General features: G+C 47.1%; 1 protein-coding gene across 1 annotated transcript; it reads right to left on the reverse strand.

Annotated features, from left to right (window-relative positions):
• Window positions 1-5,277: 5,277 nt before the first annotated feature.
• Window positions 5,278-15,394, reverse strand: LOC123145476 (golgin candidate 5). The gene is made up of 19 exons (XM_044564906.1): window positions 14,755-15,394; window positions 12,769-13,970; window positions 11,905-11,976; window positions 11,648-11,725; window positions 10,897-11,011; window positions 10,229-10,290; window positions 10,091-10,138; window positions 9,539-9,823; window positions 9,277-9,336; window positions 9,103-9,186; window positions 8,887-8,952; window positions 8,491-8,589; window positions 8,138-8,356; window positions 7,683-7,770; window positions 7,350-7,564; window positions 6,490-6,549; window positions 6,300-6,413; window positions 5,691-5,765; window positions 5,278-5,583 (listed from the first exon to the last, which is right to left on the reverse strand). The coding sequence occupies exons 1-19, from the start codon at window positions 14,900-14,902 to the stop codon at window positions 5,557-5,559; spliced, it is 3,117 nt and encodes a 1,038-aa protein (XP_044420841.1). The 5' UTR covers window positions 14,903-15,394; the 3' UTR covers window positions 5,278-5,556.
• Between the last annotated feature and the right edge of the window lie 8,946 nt (window positions 15,395-24,340).

Below are 24,340 nucleotides of genomic sequence, written 5' to 3' on the forward strand. Positions count from 1 at the left end.
CCCATGGAGATGCTTCCTTCTGGCCTAGCGCGGTTACGGACATATTTCTTTAGGACTCCCATGAACCTCTCAAAGGGGTACATATTGTGTAGAAATACGGGGCCCAGAATGACAATCTCGTCAACTAGATGAACTAGGACGTGCGTCATGATATTGAAGAAGGATGGTGGGAACACCAGCTCGAAACTGACAAGACATTGCACCACATCACTCCTTAGCCTTGGTATGATTTCTGGATCGATCACCTTCTGAGAATTGCATTGAGGAATGCACATAGCTTCACAATGGCTAATCGGACGTTTTCCGGTAGAAGCCCCCTCAATGCAACCGGAAGCAGTTGCGTCATAATCACGTGGCAGTCATGAGACTTTAGGTTCTGAAACTTTTTCTCTGCCATAATTATTATTCCTTTTATATTAGATGAGAAGCCAGTCGGGACCTTCATACTAAGCAGGCATTCAAAGAAGATTTCCTTCTCTTCTTTGGTAAGAGCATAGCTGGCAGGACCTTCATACTGCTTTGGAGGCATGCCGTCTTTTTCGTGCAAATGTTGTAGGTCCTCCCGTGCCTCAGCTGTATCTTTTGTCTTCCCATACACGCCCAAGAAGTCTAGCAGGTTCACGCAAAGGTTCTTCGTCACGTGCATCACGTCGATTGAAGAGCGGACCTCTAGGTCTTTCCAGTAGGGTAGGTCCCAAAATATAGATTTCTTCTTCCACATGGGTGCGTGTCCCCCAGCGTCACTCGGAACAGCTAGTCCGCCGGGACCCTTTCCAAAGATTACGTGTAAATCATTGACCATAGCAAGTACGTGATCACCGGTATGCATGGCGGGCTTCTTCCGGTGATCTGCCTCGCCTTTGAAATGCTTGCCTTTCTTTCGACATTGATGGTTGGTCGGAAGAAATCGACGATGGCCCAGGTACACATTCTTCCTGCAGCTTGCCAGGTATATACTATCGGTGTCAAGTAAATAGTGCGTGCATGCGTGGTATCCCTTGTTTGTCTGTCCTGAAAGGTTACTGAGAGCGGGCCAATCGTTGATGGTCACGAACAGCAACGCCTTTAGGTTAAATTCCTCCTGTTTGTGCTCATCCCACGTACGTACACCGTTTCCATTCCACAGCTGTAAAAGTTCTTCAACTAATGGCCTTAGGTACACATCAATGTCGTTGCCGGGTTGCTTAGGGCCTTGGATGAGAACTGGCATCATAATGAACTTCCGCTTCATGCACATCCAAGGAGGAAGGTTATACATACATAGAGTCACGGGCCAGGTGCTGTGATTGCTGCTCTGCTCCCCGAAAGGATTAATGCCATCCGCGCTTAAAGCAAACCATACGTTCCTTGGCTCACTTGCAAACTCATCCCAGTACTTTCTCTCGATTTTTCTCCACTGCGACCCGTCAGCGGGTGCTCTCAACTTCCCGTCTTTCTTACGGTCCTCACTGTGCCATCGCATCAACTTGGCATGCTCTCTGTTTCTGAACAGACGTTTCAACCGTGGTATTATAGGAGCATACCACATCACCTTCGCAGGAACCCTCTTCCTGGGGGGCTCGCCGTCAACATCACCAGGGTCATCTCGTCTGATCTTATACCGTAATGCACCGCATACCGGGCATGCGTTCAGATCCTTGTACGCACCGCGGAAGAGGATGCAGTCATTAGGGCATGCATGTATCTTCTGCACCTCCAATCCTAGAGGGCATACGACCTTCTTTGCTGCGTATGTACTGTCGGGCAATTCGTTATCCTTTGGAAGCTTCTTCTTCAATATTTTCAGTAGCTTCTCAAATCCTTTGTCAGGCACAGCATTCTCTGCCTTCCACTGCAGCAATTCCAGTACGGTACCGAGCTTTGTGTTGCCATCTTCGCAATTGGGGTACAACCCTTTTTTGTGGTCCTCTAACATGCGATCGAACTTCAGCTTCTCCTTTTGACTTTCGCATTGCGTCCTTGCATCGACAATGACCCGGCGGAGATCATCATCATCGGGCACATCGTCTGGTTCCTCTTGATCTTCAGCAGCTTCGCCCGTTGCAGCATCATCGTGCACATCGTCTGGTTCCTCTTGATGTTCAGTAGCATCACCGTATTCAGGGGGCACATAGTTGTCATCGTACTCTTCTTCTTCGCCGTCTTCCATCATAACCCCTATTTCTCCGTGCCTCGTCCAAACATTATAGTGTGGCATGAAACCCTTGTAAAGCAGGTGGGTGTGGAGGATTTTCCGGTCAGAGTAAGACTTCGTATTCCCACATATAGGGCATGGACAACACATAAAACCATTCTGCTTGTTTGCCTCAGCCACTTCGAGAAAATCATGCACGCCCTTAATGTACTCGGAGGTGTGTCTTGAACCGTACATCCATTGCCGGTTCATCTGCGTGCATTATATATAATTAAGTGTGTCAAAAATCATTACAGAACATCATGAATAGATAATTAAGTGACCAAATTAATAGAAGTTCATCATCACATTAAAACCAAAGTACATACATAGTTCTCATCTAACAACATAAAGCTCTGCAGAGCATCTAAATTAATTAAACCATACACTGAAACTATGTAAAACATTTCAATGCGAAAACAAATGCGATCATAATCGCAACCAATGTAACAACTGATCCAACGGCATAATGATACCAAGCCTCGGTATGAATGGCATATTTTCTAATCTTTCTAATCTTCAAGCGCATTGCATCCATCTTGATCTTGTGATCATCGACGACATCCGCAACATGCAACTCCAATATCATCTTCTCCTCCTCAATTTTTCTAATTTTTTCCTTCAACAAATTGTTTTCTTCTTCAACTAAATTTAACCTCTCGACAATAGGGTCGGTTGGAATTTCCGGTTCAACAACCTCCTAGATAAATAAAATCTATGTCACGTTGGTCGGCATAATTGTCATAAACAATAAATGAACCAATAGTTATGAAAAGATAATATATACCACATCCGAATCATAGACAGGACGAGGGCCGACGGGGGCGGATACCAAAACCATCGCACTATATAAGATGCAATAATAAAAGTAAGAAAATTATACAAGTATCTATATAAATATACAAGTAAGAATTTTTTTTCCTTTCAGAAAGAAGATAAGAACAAGAGGCTCACCACGGTGGTGCCGGCGACGAGATCGGCGCGGGCGATCGACGGTGGTGAAGACGGGGACGGAACGTGACAGACCGCTAAACCTAGACAAATATTAAGGAAAATGGAGCTTGGAGGTCGAGCTTGGAGAGGAGAAAGCTTAAGTAGTGTGGCCCGGGCATTCCATCGAACACCTCGTGTGCATAGGAGGTGAGCTAGAGCACCACAAAGCTCTCCCCTCGCCGGCCACGAAAAACAAAGCACTGGAAGTGCTCTGCTCGCGGGGTAGATATAGGCAACTAATTGATCCCGGTTCGTGCCTGCCACGAACCGGGACTAAACGGCATCCTTTGGTCCCTGTTCAAGCCACCAACCGGGACCAATGATGATGGGCCAGGAGCGATGCGCATTGGTCCCGGTTCGTCCCACCAACCGAAACCAATAGGTTCAGCCGAACCAGGACCAATGGCCCACGTGGCCCGGCCGGCCCACGGAGCTCACGAACCGGGTCCAATGCCCCCATTAATCCCGGTTCTGGATTGAACCGGGACTAATGGGCTGACCCGGCCTGGACCATTGCCCCCTTTTCTACTAGTGATTGTCCCGTCCGGCAGCCAAACCCGAGGTTTCCCTCGGAGCTCGATGGGAGCATCACAAGACGATGCCCTCCAAGGAGGTTAGCAACGCTCATAGACGTCGCCACGCCATCTGCACCAGCAGATCTGAGCAAAGAATTTCTCCTCGGCGATAGTCCCTCGAACCAGAAGAGCAGAAGGCAGAACCGCTCGTTGGAGATGCCCACCAACAAAGAAGGAAAGGCCGCGCATGCGAAACAAATCCGGGCACATGGCCTGAACCCATCCAGCCTGACCCAACTAGAGGAGCCACCGAGAGGATCCGGGCGCGCCGGCCCTAGATCTGCTGCCACTGCCTGCGGCCCGTTACCGCGCCGTCCGCCGTGCGCCGGAGAACCAACACGCCGTGATGCCCGCCCTCCGCCACACCCTAGCCGAAGAATTTGCCACCAAAGAAGTGTTTTTCTAATCACTGGGACCATGCATGGGGCCCGGTTGACAGAGAGAAACAGAATTGGCAAATGCCCTCAGAACGCTAGCATTTGGCGACGCATAAACTATAAGGAGATTAATCAAGCTACCACTTTATTTATCCAGATAAATTAGGAAGCAAAGTGAAATTGCAGTCCATGCATCATGAACGTGCGGCGGTCCAAAAATGAATATTCCGGCCGGCACCACTTCTCATCCGCTATGGATGGATCCTTGGCTTGCCTCTCGCCGAAACGTACGTAGCTCGCCAAGCACACAGACCATACCAGACGTGCACCGCAGGCAAAAAAGAAGAATGAAAACTGATCGCATGACAACCTTTTCTCCTTCCTCCTCTTGCCGGCCGGTTCCCACTCCACGGCGTGCGTGCGTGCGCCGCCTCTGCCTCGCGGTCGCAATCTTCCCCTCCCAGCCCAGCACAGCCATGCCCACGCACGCGGCGACGGCGCTGGAGCACCACCTTGACCTCCTCCTCGCCGCGCTCCTCTGCTGCGGCCTCCTCTCCGGCGCGCTCCTCGCCGTCGCCGCCCTCGCCCTGCTGCTCCTCCTCGCCGGTGGGCTGCTCGCGGTGGCCGCGCTCGCCGCATCCGACGTTTGCAGGCTCTCGGCTCCTGCCGCGCGCGCCCTCGACGCGGCCGCGGCGGAGCTGAGGCTGGCTGGCGCCGTCGCCTTCTACGCCGTGCTCGGCGCCGCGGTGCGCGCGTCCGTGGCTCTCCGGGCCTGGGCCGGTGTGCTCGCGTCGCGCGCGGGCCACGCGAAGAATCGGATGCTGCGCAGTGCTCAGCGTTTCACCGTGGTGGTAGCATAGCGATTAGCATGAGACGCAAGTGAGATGGCCAAAAAAAAAAGGCTGGCAAAAAAATATCGAATGTAAAACAATGTTTTCTTTCTTACAGAGTATAAGGAGTATTAACCAATTATATTAAGAGGTAAAGGGCGAGAAATCATGACCAGAGTTTTTTTTTATAATTTATTTATTATGATCTGTTGAAGAAAATTGTAGGGTCATGGGCGATATTAGGGCATGTTGATGTTCCGAATGTGAATTGAATCAGGTGGGCCCATGCGTTGATATTATTTATTTGCTGAGATGATGACACACACTTGTAGACTCCAAATATACTTGTGTTCTGTGAAGGAAAACTTTGCATGAAAATCATCAACGAATGTAAAGCTGTGGAGCTATTCAGTCTAGTTTACAACACACTATCCTACGTACCGAGACCCACAACAAAGATCCACTCTCCACGATGTACACAAAATCAATAAGAATATATCTCCCTCGTATGACTATCAACTTCCCACACTCGCCGCGGTTTTTGTTTTCTCAACTCTGACGGGACATGTTCGGCCTTCAAAACTGTTTATCTTGTTGGGTCAACTGCACTATACACGGGCGCCCAACGTGTGGAGCTGGTAAAAGGAAGAGGGAAAAAAAATGATGTTTCAGGTAACCAGGGTTAATTAGGTCTGCATGAAGGGAGGGAATGAGAGTTCAAACAGAGTGATATGATTCAAACCTGGCTAACAAGAAGATCCACTTGTTCTCTGTACATGTCCTTTAGGTCAACAATATCATTTCGTAACTCTTCCAACTGCAAAACAGCAGGGTATTTTATTATTATTATTTAATCAGTGCGCATGAAATAGCAGGTGAGGGTTAACAAAATAATACACTGGCAACTTAAAAATCGGGCAGCTTATGCTTAAGAGTCGAACACTACTTCATTGCCAACCTCAATCATGGGCAATTTCTAAGAACATAGTACTGATAATATGTCTACGTGTACTTACTAAGTCAAGCACTGCTTTACTGCCAGCCTTTATCATGGGTCAATTTCTAAGTGATCATAGGTACATTTGTAAGTGATCATAGGTCAATTTCTCCGAGGACTTGTTTTTCCCATGTGACCAGAGACTAAATATAATCACAGATTTGGGAAACAGGCAATGACTTTTCCATATCTTGTGACTGATGAAGTATATGTGGAATGCCCAACCTTCTCCATCAGTTACAACTTTTGGGTGAACTGGTTGGTGCGTGAAACTTTATACAGTGATAAGGTCATAAGGAGAGAAAGTAAAGATAAGTGGCAAGTCATGATATGCTGTATGAGAGCCATGCATACCTCTTCATCACGTTCCCCCATAAGTTCTAGAGCGTGAAAGTGTCTTTGTTTCAGTGCTTCCAGTTCAGCCTTTAGGCCAGGCAGAGCAGCAGCTTCATTCCGCAACTTTTCACACTGCATAAAAAGATCGGTTCAATTAGCATCCACATGGATAATGAAATAATAACGTAGTTGCTTCACAGGGATTTACTTGTTCTGTCAGTTTTACCAACTCCTCTGCCAGGGAATTCCGAATAGATTCCAGTGAGGCCTGTAATATAGTAGTATCATTAGTGCAGTGACAATAGCACGAGTGACTGCCATGCAATTGCCTGTAGGCCAAACTATTGGCCAAAACAAATTAAAACAAACAAACACACACACACAGACAAGAGTTCATGCTCTCACATCTGTACCGCGAGTTCTCAAACATGAGACAATGGTTAATGGTTATAAATGAAACTTGACATTATAGATCATGAATGTTTGAGGTGACCTGGTGTCATGATAGAAACATGTACGCGCAAAACATCTTTTTAGCAAAACTAAGTTATGAAACTATTCCAAGCTATTGCTTCAGCTTCCTCAGGCTTTTAAGATACACAAGAATCTGTAGAACATGTAGGCCTTTCAAACTAGTATGGGACTGGAGATCTCTTGATGCCATTTACAGGCAGTAAATGGTCAACTACATTTTTATGATGCTGAACATAAGTTAGGTAACCAAGCACCTCACTGAAACAGCCAAAAATAAACCAGCTTTAAGGCAAAATACAGTGGAGCTCAGAGTGGCCAGCAGCTTGGTAGCTCCACCATTTTTCACTTGGCAGTGTGAAATAATGTGTCGCACAGGACAAGTGCTACAATCAATTAAATATATGTAAACATCCATAATGCTTGGAATAAATCAGCTAAAACAGCTTTGGGCTCGAACTGGTATACTTTCAGACGACCCAGCTTGAATAATCAGTTACTGTCAGTTTCTAGAACGCCTATATTGGAGTGGAACAACTTCATGCGGTGTTAATTAAACAATTTAAGGAGAAATATTAAAAGGATGCGTATACACACCAAGCGTGACATGTAAGAAGCCAATTCTCCATCCTTTTGACGGAGTGCTGATTCAAAAGCACTTGGAGTCATGCTCCTCAGATAGTATGACATATTACTGTCTGCAGACATTCTCCTCTCCAACGAAGTACTATCTGACAAGTCCAATGATGCTTGAAGGAAGTGGCTTTCTTCCATACTACTGACACTAGAGAGCTTTCTTTGGGGAGCATTTTCTTCAAAAGAAGCAAAGAGGAGACCAAAAGAGTGACAGTTATGGCGACAAACAAAGATTGAAATATACAAATAGGATTAAACTCACAGATATTAATCGAAGGCAAATAAAGTACATACTTGTTTGATCTGGAAGTGGAATTTTAGGTAAGTCGCGGGAAGATGTTTTCTCAAGTTCTGCCCTGGCAGCCTTTTCCCTTTCAAGGTCCTGGAAGTGCCATTCACGAAAGAAACAGTTAAGACTTAAGACACATATCTTGCCAAGTAGGAAGTGCATGAACCACAACATTAGTAATAGCGGTGACTGGTGGCACGTGACTAATTTTGTTCATGTAGGAGAAGCAACAAGTAAAAGATGACTGTTGACCCTACAAAATCCTGCTATAAGATAACCCAAAGTTTAAATTGTGTGTCACATGAGTAATATTTGATTAATTTTAAAGAAGTGTCTCTGGGGCACATTAATGATCTTGGCAGGAGAAGTGCTGCTGCCGTACACAGTCCTCATAGCAATTGGATTAATTAACATGTATATCTAGTTATTTTTAGAAAACGATTCATAATAAGTTGACTACCTTCTCAAGCAGACCCCTGTGTTCTGCTGCTTCTTGCAGCTCCTTTTTGTGCCTGGCTCTAAGCTCCTTTATTTCTTCTTCAAGCTGTTTGGCGCGTCCTTCTTGTAATGCCGCCTCCTCCTTATTTGCTAGGTACTCCTGTCTACTTTCAGATGCTCTTTGTCTCTCCTTTTCAAGAGATCGGCTCAGCTGTGTCTGTTCTGTCCTAAGAATTGTAATCTGCATAAGAACCAACATTCATGTCAATAGAACTACTTTTCGTACTAAAAGTTTTGAACTGATCCCCCAAGGCAATGATTAGACTTATAGGAGTGACACATGTTTTTAGTCTCGGAAGAAATTGACGCACAAACCTGGGTCTCCAGGACAGTTATGCGGGATAAATTTTGTGACAGTCTCTCATTTATAGAACGCTCCTTTTCTTCTGAGGCAGCAGCTTTCGCCTCCGCTTCCTGAATATTTGAGTATAACAGATTAAACTATGTCACTAAAATATTTCTGATGTGTTTCTGGCTTTCTCATTGCATTAAAATAAGATAGCACCCATCTTTATATGTACTATTAATTGCTGAAAAGCATAAACAACTACACAAAATTAGCTACTAATGACATAGTTTACAGCCATCCTTCTGAACTCTGAAGTCCCTAATCAAGTAGGTTTATAACAATTAAATCTCATGTTGTAGTTCTAGTTATCTTCGTTATTTTTCCATGATCCACTGCTAACAAAAACTCAGAACAGGGTAGACCTGAAGGCGAGAGTTCAAGGTTCTCTCCACACCAGCCCAAGCTTCTTCCCTTCGAGCAGCTGACTCCTGTTAAATTAGCACACAATTGATTAGCCTACTTCTGACAGCTGAAAAAACTCAATTCACAGACTGTGTAAGTGGTATACTTGCACCCAATAAGGAAATAAAGGTGGACTAACTACACCACAAGGAAAAAATATGTGGAAGTACCAATACCTGCATGGCTTCTATTTGCCTTAGGAGTGGCCTTGTCGACTCAGGAACTTGTGTGACCAGTTCATTATAACGAAGTTCACTGGCCTGAAGTATTAAACAATGAAAGAAACTGACAATTGGTCCATGACTAATTTTACTCTGTAGTACCAGCTAAACCAGAAAAGCTCTGATTACCTGATAGCGCTTTTGAAGATCGTCATGATCTCTTTTTAACCGTTCTTCCCTGAAAGCAGCCTGAAATGCCCACAAAGAAACATGCAATCAGTGGAATCCAAAGTGGAATAGTACGAAAACTAACACTTCGGATAAACTTTTTATAAAGAAAATGATCTCGGTGTGACTGGGTTACAGTTAGACCAGCACAACCAATTGTACCAAGGATATTGAACTAAAATGCACATGTGTAGAACTGTAGATACTTATTTTCATGACTTACCTCCTGTTCTTGTCTGGTGAGAGCATTCCTCAACTCCTCAATTGTGTTAATCAGCATATTTTCTTTTTCACAAGCTTCTCTTAAACGGCTCTCGAGCTCAACTTTGGCTTCTGTGTTGACTCTTGATTCAGCCAATGCCTCAGCCTCTTTCGCTGCATTAAGAGCATTTGTGTAGAACTCCTTCTGAGCTGCAAGCTCACTTTGATTTCTTTCTATTGTTTCTTGTAGCAACTTCTCAGTTGCTGCCTTGTCTCTTTTAATACTCTCAACCTTTGTCTCCTCAACCTGTGAAATCATAAATTAAGTGCATGAGTTCACATGTAAGCAAGCTGTAGAGGCTATGCAAAGGACTGCTTAAATGAAACCATGCAGCACCATGTGTCCGCACATGATCAAAATAGAGAAGAAAAGACCACCTAAAAATGGGTCTCGAATCGATTTTGTATCATGCAAACAACAAAGGCAAATACTTACTATGTGCCATTAAAGCAGGTAAGAAGATAATTACGTTCGGATAAATTGATTAATTATAAAAAGTATATACTCCTTTACCTGGATCTTTGAGTTCAACCTTTGTTTCTCTTCTTCAAACTCACGAATCTAGCTTCAACCAAAAAAGGACAGCAGACTTGATTAACTTGAAGAAGAAAAATATTTCAAAACAGTGTGGTGATGAGTTATACTCCATGCCTGTGCTCTCAGTTTTCGTATTGTAGCTTCTTGAGCAGCCTGCTTTCTCGATAGCTCTTCTCCTGTTTCATCATCATTTGTAAAAGATGTTAGTGCCAATCAATGCCAAAACATACCGAAAGGCCAAAACAATTACATGTGGTCCATAGCATGTATGTGGACTAAAGTAGTTAAGGAATGAATATCAGCAAAGTTCCAATACACACATTAGGCCCATGTGTATGCCTACTTCCTAGCAGCCCACTGCAGCGGGGAGCACAGGACTATAGCTCCAACTTACAAATACCACAATAAACAGCAGATGAGAGACCCATATCGAAGTGGTAAATGTGACTCTCATTTACAAGATATGTTTGAAAAGCTTGTGATGTCATTATTATCTATGATATGTAGCGACTGTAGGCAATTACATCCTTTCTAACGTCGGTACATGATCATTGGAGTCACAATTGCAATGACAGTCACTGACAAAGGATACTCAACATGATCGGCCATACTGTATGGTCACATTCATACATGAAATGGTTACGAGAAATTATTTCAAATGATAGAACTACCAATTTCATATTTTCTCAACATAATAACAGAATATAAGTTAACTAATGCAAAGTCGACAATTGTACACACATGCATAAAAGAACAGGCACAAAAACGACAATTCTGCATACCTTCAGCCATGACCTGAGTGATAATCTCGTCCTTTTCTTTCAAAAGAGCGGCTGCATCACTTTTCTTATTTTGCTCTCTCCTTAATGTATCTCGTTCTTTGGTTAGTGCATACACCTACACATTGAGGCATGCACATTACAAACATTTCGCTAATAAGCCCAAGATAGTCTTGATGAACAAGAACACTGACGAAAGTTATGTCCCGGAAACAGTAAACAAATAACATACAAACTTATGAGATTCTGGCTGTAGCATTTAATGATCCTCACTAATACAGCTCACTCTGATCTCTACTTTTACTATTCAACATTGTCTCAACTCTCAGTAAATTAATATATTAGAGTAAAAGTTACACACGGAAGTAACAAAACTAAACAAATATAAGAATAAATACGTGGAATGTGTGGTGCGTCAACTAGTCAAAGGGTTCAGAACTAGAAACATTGCAGGAAAAAAGCTGATAGTGTAGCTAAATAGCTAATTGTTAAAGCACAAAAGATTGTCTTCAATTACTCCGATTATTATCAATTTATCATAAAGAAGCAACAAAAAAAGAGCCATTGCACGAAAAACATGCTGTTTTAATTACAACATTGCACGTGGGCAGTATTATACACTATTTATGAACTCTCTCATCTCAGCAAATTTTTACACTTCTTAGTGGTTATTAATCTTAACTCTGATTGAGGTGTGCCCTATGTAATGATCAATTGACCATGGAAGCATTGAGTAAAAGGAGTAATGTCCCACCTTCCTTTCAAGAGTAGCTACACGTTGGTGATATTCATCCTTAAGCGCATCCATTTCTTCCTCAACCGACTTATTACCCTGTACAATATAAAACAAAAAAACAAAAACTGAAATCCATGAAAGGCTAAAGTAACTCAGGGAATAGGTGTATAAGCATAGTATTCATCATGTTCATTTTCTGCAGATTACTAAACTGAAGACAGTCTAAAATCTGCTTCCAGAAGGCAAAGGATCAGAGATCTGCTTAGCAAACATACCTTCAGCTCATTAATTGTTGATTTCAGTTGCTCGTTCTCATTCATCAGTCGAGCAATTTCATCAGCTTTGGACTGCAGAAAGAATTAGGGATTTTTAGGCACTAAATTAGTAGTGAACAGCCATGTATCTTGAGAAGAAATGACTAGCATGGGGCATTCAAATTATTCAATGATTTTAACGATGTGCCGATGATGTACATGTAATAATTGTTAAAGGGCATGTGTAGTACACAATGCCTCCTGATAAGCCCCAGGCTAATATAAAGCTGAAGAATTAAGCAGCTCCCCTTGTTTTGATACATTCATAGGATACAGTGTTAAAAAATGAAAATTCCATGCTAGTCCTTTTTTGACACTACAAAGTCATTTGATGTATTAAATAACTGTAGTCGTCTTCCCTAAAAAGAAAATACAAGATGGAACCCTTCAAAGGTAAAACAGATTCAGACTGAACAGAAGTTTATACAAACAAATTAGCAAGCACTCAATGGTTAAATGGTTAATAATACCTGAAAATAGATGTGATTGGAACTTCCAAAATTGCTAGTGTTTATCTTTTTTTCCCAGCATATAAATATGAATACATGAAACTAAAAAAGTAGAATTCCAACTGGAAAACATCAAGGTGTAACTTTCATAATGTAAAACGTATCATGTCATCCTAAATCGTTGCTTCATCATCCATCGAATTTGGTGGGATGACTCAATTCCTCATTCTGTGGAGGGGCAAATTGGTGATGGACCAAACTTCCTCAACCCAAACAAGCGGGCTAGAATTGGATGGTCAACTGGATGTCTACTTCCTCAAACCAAACACGCTACGAGACTTGCTACGGTATATACTAGAGCATGTGGAAATGATACCTGGGACTGTCTTGCAGCACCTTGCAATGCAGCTTCCATCATCTTCATGTCACGTTTTAGTTTCTCGAGTTCAACAACAGAACCAACAGATTCCAGAGAATTTGTGGTTGTAACAGAGTCCTGAATTTTTTCCTCTTTTCGCGAATCATTTGCATGAGAATCAACTTCTACTGGACCGACAGGATTGTATGCAACAGCTGGTACCAACTCATTTTGCAAGTCTGAATCATTATCCACAATTATTGACTTTGAGCTAACGTTTTCAAGCTTCGCCGTTGCATTGTCCTCATTTTCAACAGCAGATACAGCATGTGCTTCTGTTTGATCGTTCTCTTCCCCATTCTGGGCTGTATTAGTTTCGCCATCATGTACTTTGACTTCCCCATGACTGGCTTTGTCAGCGATATCACTGCTCTCCGGTGGGCTGATTGTTTCTTTTTGGACATCACCTTCTTGAACGATGTTCACCTTAGTTTCATTTACATCATCTGAACTGGCAACCATGGAATCTGCTGATTGTGACCGCGAGGTGTTCCCATCATCAGTGACTTCATTTCCAGCATCCACAGATTCTTCTGTTCCCATAACACTTGATTGATCCAACTTGTTAGGTGAAGACATGCTATCATCAGGTATGTCCCTAACAGACCCACCAGGCTGACTCAGTAAAGCTTCTTCATTAGTATCAGAATATTCAGTGTCTTGATGACCCTGGGTTTCCTTCTCAACTAAGTTACTGGTCTCAACAGATCCACTATAAGTTTCTTCTGCTACAGATGGATATGTTGAGGACTGTGCTGTCTCTGATACTTCAGAAGTGCCCCCCTCAGATGCAGGTACCTCAGTGGAGCCATCATGCTTATCTTCTGCTGCTGAAGAACGTGTTGGAGATTGTGGTGCTACAGACTGCTCAGAACCATCCGCCTTAGATACATGTGACTCAGCGGAGCTGCTTACGTTTTCTTGTAATTCTGAAGGCTGCTTTGGAGATTGTGTTGTTACTGGTACTTCAGAGGCATCTGCATCAGATGTAGGTGGCTCGGTGGTGACCCTATGATTTTCTTCTAGTGCCGGTGAATGTTTTGGTGATAGTTGCTTTTCTGATACTTCCGTAGAACTCTCCTCGCCATTATGTCCCATGAATGCCATGACAGGATTAAAGAATCCAATTCCATCAGAGTTAGATGTACGGGATCCTGATCCTGCATCACCAAAGCAGCATAAATTCAGTGCTTCCAAGTCCAAATACTTCTCAAAAGGAAAGAATAATATAAAAACTATTATAACACAAACAAGTAGAGGTAGGTATAACTTTTTATGATCTGTAAAAGTTTTTGAGTCCTCTTAGCTGGCGAACATTCGCTGGGAGGGGGTGACAGTTTGAACGATTTCGCTGGCAGTTTTAGTTACGAGTGGATGGCGACTTCTACAGGATAACATGGCAGTTTCTTCTTCAGAAGGTATTTTTCGTTCAAAACTGCCACCGTTTGATCTCGCGAAGCAACTAAAACTGCCAGGTAAAGGTGTTCGCTTGCCACCCCCCCCTCCAGCTGACGCTCGCCAGATAACATGACCAAAGTTTTTATGATCTTCCCAAACCAATCAATGATCCCTAATTCAGTAACTGATACATGGAAAATTTAAGGCCTGAATTTTGTTTGTCCAGTGTACAGAGTCTGACTTAACTAAGGATCTACTAGTACATCAGAAGCAAACCAGTAAGATATAGCCTGAATTCAAACTTTCACTTTCATTCAACATCAGTCACTCAGATCAGTCCCTACTCACCACTCTACCAAACTAGCATATCAGCAAAGCCACGAATAGCACTGCCGGCACGGACAATCACATCCCAAAGTCCACCCAAAAACAATCCAACCGCAGCTTCAAATTGGGAATCGTGTACACAAGCAGGCACGCAGCAATGCAGGCCGGCTACACGGAGGAGAGTTTGCTCGACAGCAGCGGCGTAAACGTATGCGTTACCTTCGTCCGCGTCGTCGCGCTTCTCCTCGAGGCCGAGCGCGCTGTCGAAGTTCTTCTCGATGTTCTTGACGCTCTCGCTGATCTTGTTGACGGCCCCGGCGATGTCCTGCAGCCCGCCCAGCGACAGCTTGTCCGACCACCACGCCATCCCGCCCGGGCCCGGGTCCGATCACCGGAAGCTCGCCGCCACCGCCTCGCCGCCTAGATCTCGCGCATAGATCTGATCCGCGCGCCCGCCCGTCCGATCAACCCGCACGGGCCAGCCGCGCGGGATCTGATCCGCCCCGCGGCCCCGGCGCCCCGCGACCCGAATCGGGCGGCCGAGGAGCCGGAGGCTGTGGAGGCGGGGAGTAGAAGCGAGTGCGGCGCTGGAGCACGGGGGAGCTGCGTGGAGCTCCCGCCGCGGAGGGGAGGAGATGTAGGGGGAGAGGAGGTGGGGGTTCGGCCGGGGCGCACGTCGGCGGCGAGTTGCTGTGCTTCTACCAGTGGGTTTGGCGAATTGGCCGTTGGTGGCGGGCGCGGCGTCGGTGGTGGGTCGCCTCACCTCACCTCACCGGACGGGACGGGTGCGCGAGCGATCCCGCGCGCGGGTGGATCTCGGCCTGAACCTGAGCCTGAGCCTGAACCGAGCAAAGGTGCCAGTCGCATCTGCTGCATCGCGTGTGCATACATACCATACCTGCTTTGCACTGCGCAACTCCGGGGAACCCCCCTGCGGTTCACACGAATTGGTTGCATGGCCTCCATTTGAGACCTTGAAGTTTGGAAAACCCGGCAAATCGCCCCCCTTGGGACCCCTCGAGGAGGGTTTCGAGGGCTGTTTTGACTATTTGCCATGTGATGTGGCAATTGTAGGTGGCTCCGGAAAATTGAGTTCAAAAAACTTTCTCAAACACCTCTGCCACGACCACTGCTAGTCTAGCACTATCCGCCACCGCCTCCTCACTGTATCCATCGCCCCTTTCGAGTTGTCGCATAGTTCGCGCTCGCAAAAACGACGTGCGCATGTCTATTTTGTGTTCACGTCACCTCCACTGCCTTTTTTGTCTTTATATCCGCTGTCGAGGGGAAACCGACGACCCTCGTGGAGAGGAGGGGGTGAAAGGGAAGAACGTGAAGGATAAACATTACTAACCACGTGGGTCGTTACAAATCATATACTACTTTTAATTTTAGAGAGATGGGGCACGGTATAGATAGCTGTAAAGGGGCAGAACTACAACGACACAACCAGGGCTTCAACCCGATACTTGGCCTGAATTACCACAATCATATCTTAAAAATAGAGGAATAAGTGAATAACTCAAAAGCAGTCTTACCTGAATGAGAATAATGGTCGTGGCGAGTTCATTCAGGTCCACCAAATAGGCGTGCTTCATAAATTTCTACAAAGTCAACTTAGGGGTGTGTGGTGGTAAGGATGCAAATTTGGAACCTAGAGGGTACCCTCCGACCCTACTTAGTTCAATCAATTTTGAAAAAATAATTCATTTTGTTGAACTAAGGAGGGTCAGAGGGTATCCTTTAGGTTCTAAATTTGCATCCCTATGTAGTGGCAACATTTCAAGCATTTATTTATCAGTCTGTTCTAAAATATTGGCCTATTATTGGGTATATGGTGATTGTTAATCTCCTTGCTTCTATGCTTGATACAAATCGAGCGCCGAAATTGATTTCAGGTTGTTGACCCCCTATCGTGTATGCTAATTTTCCTTTGTTGATCGATTCTGATCGGTCACGTGGGGTTGGTATACTTAAGTCAGTGCACCCTCGGTTATAGGTCCAAGCCAATAGAAATGTGCTATTTTCGTCCTCAACTCGCAAGCATGGATCACGTCGTGCCTCGTTGGTGCTCACCTTCGATTGTCTTTCATCGCTCCTGCACAAAGTCATGGTGCCGCCCAAGAGCATTGATATGCCAACAAATTTGCAGCTCGCGGACTAGGATGAGAAGAGTAAAGATGACATTTGTGGTGGAAAGTGGTTGCAAGGTAGCCAACAAGAAAGTGAAGTATATGGTGATTACCAGCGGCGAAAGTTTGATGGGGATAAGCAACGGTTAAAATAAATGGTGTTGAACTATTTGTAATAATAGTAGTTGTTTGTCATATAATATGTCTCGTATTACACTAAGCAAAATTAATTACACAGTGTAAATGCTAGAATTTAGAATACAACGTTAATTGTTATGCATTCTATAACATTTGTCATCACAGCATTAAATTCGAAAGTTGTTCCACAACGATAGTCACATTGGTTGTACCTTTTAAGATAGTGCGTCATATGAAAATAATCAAAACTAGTCTATATAGATATGAGAGAGGAAAACATAGGAACAGAATCATATGCATCAACAAATTACTTTTTGACACTTCGATACCTTATACTCCCTCCGTTCCTAAATACTTGTCTTTCTAGAAATTTCAACAAATGATTACATACAGCGCAAAATGAGTGAATCTATACTTTAAAATATGTCTACATATATCCGTATGTTGAGTCCATTTGAAATGCCTAGAAAGACAAGTATTTGGAAACGGAGGGAGTAGTTTGTATGCATGTGTTTGTGTTCATGATTGTATACTTACGAGTCTTGATATATTGTACTCCAAAGTGCCATCTAACCCAATATCTCGGTGGAGGTTTCTAGAGTCATGATTAAGAATTAGAAAGTTCTAGGATAAGGTATCTACAAGGTCTCACCTTAAAATCTTCTTCGTTGCCCATTTAACGAGGTTTTCACAATAATAGCATGGTTATTTTGTTAATAAACATTCAATAATGAGTGTGTAGCAAAATGTGTGCGTACTCAGCACCTGGTATCGCTGTCATTTTCATTTTTGTATCTGCGATCTTTCGGACTCGCTAGCTTCTGCTCATTTTTCTGGATTTTGTGTTCTGGAATTGTGTATGGCTCCCTGACTGTCTTGCTTAGTTTGTAAAACATAAGTATAGATGTGTTGTGCCTAGTTAAGGTTTCTTTTTCCGGTGTATTGCTTTCAAAAAGTATTTGGCCATATATTTCTGTGCTGTAAAAAATGTTCATTTCCTGTGTTGATTGTTCCATAGTGTTGAGATGTAGATATTGCATGTGTATTTCTTATACAACAAGCTCTCCTCCTTCCATGTATAGTTGAGGACGTGGCTACCCTTTGTACATATATATACGTGCATATTGCACCCGATCAATATATCGTGAGTTGCATAATCTTCTACATGGTATCAGCCTTAGTTTGATCCCTCCTACCCTAGCGCGTCGTCGTTGCCTCCTGGCGGCCGCCGCTTCCTCGCTACGCCCGCCCCGCCGAGCCCTCGCCGCCACCGTAGCCTTTCCCTCGCGTCGCTGGCTCCCTGCCGCCACCCCTCTCGCGATCTCCCTCCCAGTCGCTAGCCGCCACCCCTCTCGCACCTAGCCGACCGCCTCCCAAACCCTAAACCTCTGCTACCCCGCTGCCATCTACCCTCGCCACCATAAACCCCAACCCGCCCCGGCCGCACCTAACCCTAGCTGCCGCCATGTCAGGATCCGATCTTTTCGACCGGTCTGCCGCCTCCACTCCTCTGGTCGTGAAGCCGCCGAACCCCTTCGACTCATCCGCCACCACCCTTCCCGATCCTGCCTACATCTGTGATGTTCCCGTCGAACGTCGCGTCCCGGTCATCCTCTCCCACAAAGAGGCAATTTTTTACGCTTGGAAGACATACTTCAATCTCCTATTTCATGAGTATAACCTGCAGGACCACATTGACGACACCACCAACCTCTTCGTCCTGAACAGTTACGTCGACTGGCTGGCGATCAACGCCACCATCATCCGGTGGCTCATTCTCACCGTGTCCAAATCTTCCACACCGTCGTTCGCGACAAGGATGATGCATGCACGGTATGGAACAAGATCGTCGACCTCTTCACCGACAACAAGCTCCAACAGATCGTCTTTCTGCAGCAGGAGTTCTTCGGGTGTCATCAAAACGACTCCTCCGTCGACGACTTCTGCATGCGCCTCAAGACCCTCTCCGACGAGCTCAATGACATCGGCTTCAAGGTGGGCGACGAGTTGCTCCTCTCCACTCTCACCGCCGGCCTCAATGAGGATCTTGGCAACGCCGCCTCCAACCTCACCCTCATGGCGAACCCTACCTACGAGCGGGCGATGGCTTATCTTCGTCTTGAGGAACGCCGGTTGAAGCATCTTCACTCCCGTGCCGTTCACACCGCCTTCGCCGCTGGCTACTCGCGTGGTGGCCCTGCCTCCTCGGGTGCGCCCCCCTGGCTTTCCAGCGCCGTTCCAGGCGCCCCGGCCACCGGCTCCTCCCGCGCCACACGGCGCCTACGATGCCCCCTACCAGCAGCGGCCATCGGCTCCTCCTGCGGCTCTTCCTCAACAACTGCCGCAGCAGCAACCACAGCAGCAGCAGCGCCAGAGGCGCCGCGGCCGCGGCAAAGGTCAAACCCAGCAGCAACAACCACGCGACGTGCATGCGCCTGTCCAGCAGCAGCCGATGCTGCCTTGGGGGGGGTGGCCACAACCCCTGGACAGGGTTTGTGCACGCCTACACCATGCCCGTGCCCCCCCTCCCGCTCCAAGCCTCCTCGGGCCTGGTCCCTCCGGTCATCAGGCCTTCTTCATCGGTCAGCAACCCGGTCCGGTCGCTCCACCGACCTACTACTCTCCTGCTTCGGTTGGCTATGGCGGGCCAACCGCTAGCACTGGCGTGACCAGCTACTCGGGCTACCCCGCGCCGGTCTCCTATGATCCGGCCCTGCTTGCTGCACTTCATCAACAGCCTCCGACCGGGGCTTATTCCGACGGTGGCGATTGGTTTATGGACACCGGTGCATCTTCGCACATGGCCGCTTACCCGGGTAACCTCTCTTCTGCGTCTCCTATTCACACTTCCTCTCATATCATTGTCGGTAATGGTGCTTGTCTTCCTATCACTCATATTGGTTCCACCAGTTTTCCCTCAAACTCTAGACCACTTTATCTCAATAATGTTCTTGTGTCTCCTGAACTTATCAGAATTTAGTCTGTGTTCGTAATCTTTCTCGTGATAACTCTGTAACTGTGGAATTTGACGAAGTTGGTTTTTCTGTTAAGGACGCCCTCACCCGGATGGTTCTTCACCGCTGTGACAGTCCCGACGATACATACTCCGTCCAGCTGCCATCATCCTCACATGCCGGACCAGTTGCTCTTTCCGCCGGCGTTGATCTTTGGCACGCCCGTCTTGGTCATCCTAGCTCCACCGCTCTTCGTCAAATTATTAGGGATTTTTATTTTACATGTAATAAAACGGATGCGCACTCTTGTCACGCATGTTGTCTGGGCAAACATGTTCGCCTTCCCTTTAGTGCTTCATCCACAGTTGTGTCGTTACCTTTTGAGTTAATCCATAGTAATGTATGGACCTCTCCTGTTGCTAGTAACATTGGTTTTTCATATTATCTTATTATTTTGGATGACTATTCTCACTTTGTGCGGACCTTATCATTACGTAAGAAGTCCGAAGTTGCTGCCACCCTTACGGCTTTCTACTCTTACGTGTCTACGCAATTTGGTCGTCCCATCCTAGCTTTGCAAACTGTCAACGGGAAAGAATTCGACAACACCACCATCCACAATCTTCTCTCCACACATGGCACTATTTTTCGTCTTACATGTCCATACACTTCACAGCAGAATGGTCGGGTTGAACGCATTCTCCGCACTCTTAACGATTGCGTCCGTACCCTCCTATTTCACGCATACATGCCTCCTCGCTTCTGGCCCGACGCGCTCTCGCTACTGCCACCCTCCTCATCAACCTTTGTCCATGTCACACCCGGTGGAACTTTACACCTCACCACCTCCTCTTTGGGTCTCCTCCCTCATATGACGGCCTTCGTATCTTCGGTTGTCTTTGTTATCCTAGTATTGCCGCCACCTCTCCTGATAAACTTGCTCCTCGTTCCCTTCCGTGTGTCTTCCTCGGTTACCCAGCTAACACCAAGGGCTATAGATGCTATGATCCGGTTTCCCACCGTGTCATCACATCTCAACATGTTTATTTCGACGAGTTGTGTTTTCCCTTTAAACAGGAACAACATGAGGCTTCTTCATCGATGCCTGACCCCTCTCTGGTCGACCCTGTCCGCCCTGGCTTCGACCCACGGCATAGGGTGCCCCCTGGACGCGCGGCGCTTTGGCTCCTGCCCGCTGCTTCGCCGGGCTCACCGGCCTTCGAGCCGGCCTCCCCGGGTGCTTCACCGTCGGGCCCTGTGCCGGCCTCCGAGCCGGCCTTCCTGGCCCCTTCTTCGTCGGGTTCAGCCCCGGTCTCGTCGGTCCATGCACCGGCTTCGCCGGCCTCGCTGGCTACCACGCCAGCTCGCTCACTGGGATTGCCCGCCTCTGCCACGGCTTCTTTGCCAGGTGTGTCACCAGCCTCTTCACAGTCGGGCGTGTCGCTGGCTTCTTCACCGGGCCTATCGCTGGCTTCTTCACAGCCGGGCTCGGCGCCGACACCAGTGGTTGCTGTGGTGCCACCACCCGCTGGCCCTATTACTCGGTCGCGCCTGGGTGTCCATCGGCCGAGCAATTGCTACCCTCCGAACGAGTACACCTGCGTGGCTTCGATGTCTTCTTCGTCACCGTCACCCCTGCCGACCTCCGCCCGTTTCGCGCTTCGCGACCCCATGTGGTTTGCCGCGATGAAGGAGGAATTTGACGCATTGCAACGCAATCACACTTGGCAGCTTGTCCCGCGTCCTCCTCAGGCCAACATCATTACCGGGAAGTGGGTGTTCAAGCACAAGTTTCATCCGGATGGTACTCTTGACCGACACAAGACTCGTTGGGTCGTTCGGGGTTTTCGTCAACGAGCAGGTGTTGACTTCACCGACACCTTCGCCCCGGTTGTCAAACCCGGGATGATTCAGACTGTTCTTCAGCTAGCGGTCTCCCGCTCCTGGCATGTGCACCAGATGGATGTTTCTAATGCTTTCCTTCATGGTCATCTTGAGGAACAGGTGTTCTGTCAACAGCCCACGGGGTTTGTTGATGAGTCTTCTCCGGATCATGTGTGCTTGCTCTCTTGGTCTTTGCACGGGCTCAAGCAGGCTCCTCGCGCTTGGTACCAGCGCATCGCAGCGTTTCTTACTCAGCTTGGCTTCCGCTCCACTCGCTCCGATGCGTCACTGTTTGTCTACCACCAGGGTGATGCTACTGTTTTCCTGCTGCTCTATGTCGACGACATCATCTTGACAGCATGCTCGACTGCCCTTCTTCGACAGCTCACTGATCGTCTTCATGCTGAGTTTGCCATTAAGGACTTAGGTCCTCTGCACTATTTCCTCGGGATTGAGGTTATCCGTCGAGCATATGGCTTCTTTCTTCATCAGCGAAAGTATGCTCATGAGCTTCTGGACCGTGCCGGGATGCTTAACTGCAAACCGGCTGCCACCCCTGTCGATACGAAGGCCATGCTCTCTGTCACAGATGGTTCTCCTGCTCCAGATGCTCCGTTCTACAGGTCGATTGTTGGTGCTCTTCAGTACCTCACTCTTACTCGTCTGGAGTTCCAGTACGCTGTGCAGCAGGTGTGCCTCCATATGCATGCTCCTCACGATGCTCACTGGACCGCGGTCAAGCGCATTCTGTGCTATATCTGTGGCACCTTGGATCTTGGGTTGTCACTTCAGGCTTCGTCCTCTCTCGACTTGACGGCTTATTCTGACGCCGATTGGGCCGGCTGCCCCAACACGCGCCGCTCGACCTCCGGTTATTGCGTCTACCTTGGACCATCACTCATCTCATGGTCATCCAAGCGGCAGCCCATTGTCTCCCGCTCCAGTGCTGAAGCGGAGTACCACGCCATTTCCAACGGCGTCGCCGAGTGTTCCTGGCTTCGTCAGCTTCTGCATGAGCTCTTGTCTCCGGTTGACAAGGCCACGATTGTTTACTGTGACAACGTTTCTGCGGTCTACCTCTCCGCCGACCCGGTTCATCATCGACGCACCAAGCACATTGAGATTGATATCCACTTTGTTCGGGAGCAGGTAGCTCTTGGTCATGTACGCGTGCTACATGTCCCTACGTCCCAAAAATTTGCTGACATCATGACCAAGGACTTGTCTACCGCGTCCTTCGAGGAGTCCCGATCCAGTCTTTGCGTCGACCATGGTGCCGCTTCGACTGCGGGGGTGTTAAGATGTAGATATTGCATGTGTATTTCTTGTACAACAAGCCCTCCTCCTTTCATGTATAGTTGAGGACGTGGCTACCCTTTGTACATATATATATATATATATATATATATATACACACACGTGCATATTGCAGCCGATCAATATATCATGAGTTGCGTAATCTTCTACACATAGCACCAGTTTCTGTCAAATCTCATCCCAGTCCTGAAGTAGATTATGCAACCTCATGAGACCTACCGGTACGTAGCATCCTCTCAACTATTGAAAGTGTGAAGAGACAACAGCTGACTGAAGTATGGACAGCGTGGCGCAGCGCGAGCGTTGCTAGTTGTCCTAACAGCAGACTGTTTTGTCAAAGCCCGCATTTTACTCATGGCTAATTTATATTTATCATCTTAATTATTCATGCCAACACAATTTATAGAGGCTGCGTGTGAACTCTTATGGTTGTACCGCCTCGATGCGGCATTAGTAGTCAATCAAATTCTCTTTATTGAAAAATACCGACTCGATTTATACAAACTCGATGGGACATTGCAAATTGCATGAGTTAATCGTGACAAGTGCAGTGTCATTTGCCAAATCACTCTAGTGTAGCATAGCTTGCTCTGGCTTGTTTGCTCCAACATATATATGATGTCCTGGCTGCAACGCCTGATTCGGTCGGACGGGGCTCTTCGGCACCCCTTGTGTGAGGGGGAGCCGCCGGTGGTGCTCCAGTATGCCGATGACACCCTGATCATCATGCGCGCTGAGGCGGGGGGCGCGGCGAGGCTGCGCGTCATCCTCGACCAATTCGCCACCGCTACGGGGCTCGTCATCAACTTCTCAAAAAGCACCCTTGTCCCCATGCATGTGGACGCAGCGGTGCTTGCGGCGGTGGTTGCCACGTTCGGATGCAGCGTTGGCGCCTTCCCGCAGACCTATTTGGGCCTACCGCTGTCCAGCGACAAGCTCAAGGTCGACGACTTTGCACCGATGCTGGCCAAGGTGGACCGCTATCTTGCGGGATGGCGTGCTAGGCTTCTGTCCCCCGCGGGGCGCCTGGTCCTCGTCAACGCAGTCCTGGACTCCCTCCCCACCTATGCCATGGCGGCCATGCGGCTCCCGCCGGCTGTCCTGGCGAGGCTGGATGGGCTGCGGCATGCGTTCCTTTGGAACGTGGCAGGGCGGGCCTTCGGTGCTCAGTGCCTCGTCGCCTGGGACCGGGTTTGCCGAGCTAAGGCCGAAGGGGACCTGGGTGTTCGCGATCTGGGGGCTCAGAACGACTGCCTTCTCCTAAAGCTTCTCCATCGTCTTCACTCCAGAGTTCCGTCCAGATGGGCCTGCTGGGTTTGGGGCCTGCTGGACGGACGATCTCTCCTGAGCCCTGGTCGTCCCCCTCTCTTGGGGGAGCAC

This window comes from Triticum aestivum, chromosome 1B (genome assembly GCF_018294505.1).
Source record: "Triticum aestivum cultivar Chinese Spring chromosome 1B, IWGSC CS RefSeq v2.1, whole genome shotgun sequence".
Lineage (NCBI taxonomy): Eukaryota > Viridiplantae > Streptophyta > Magnoliopsida > Poales > Poaceae > Triticum > Triticum aestivum.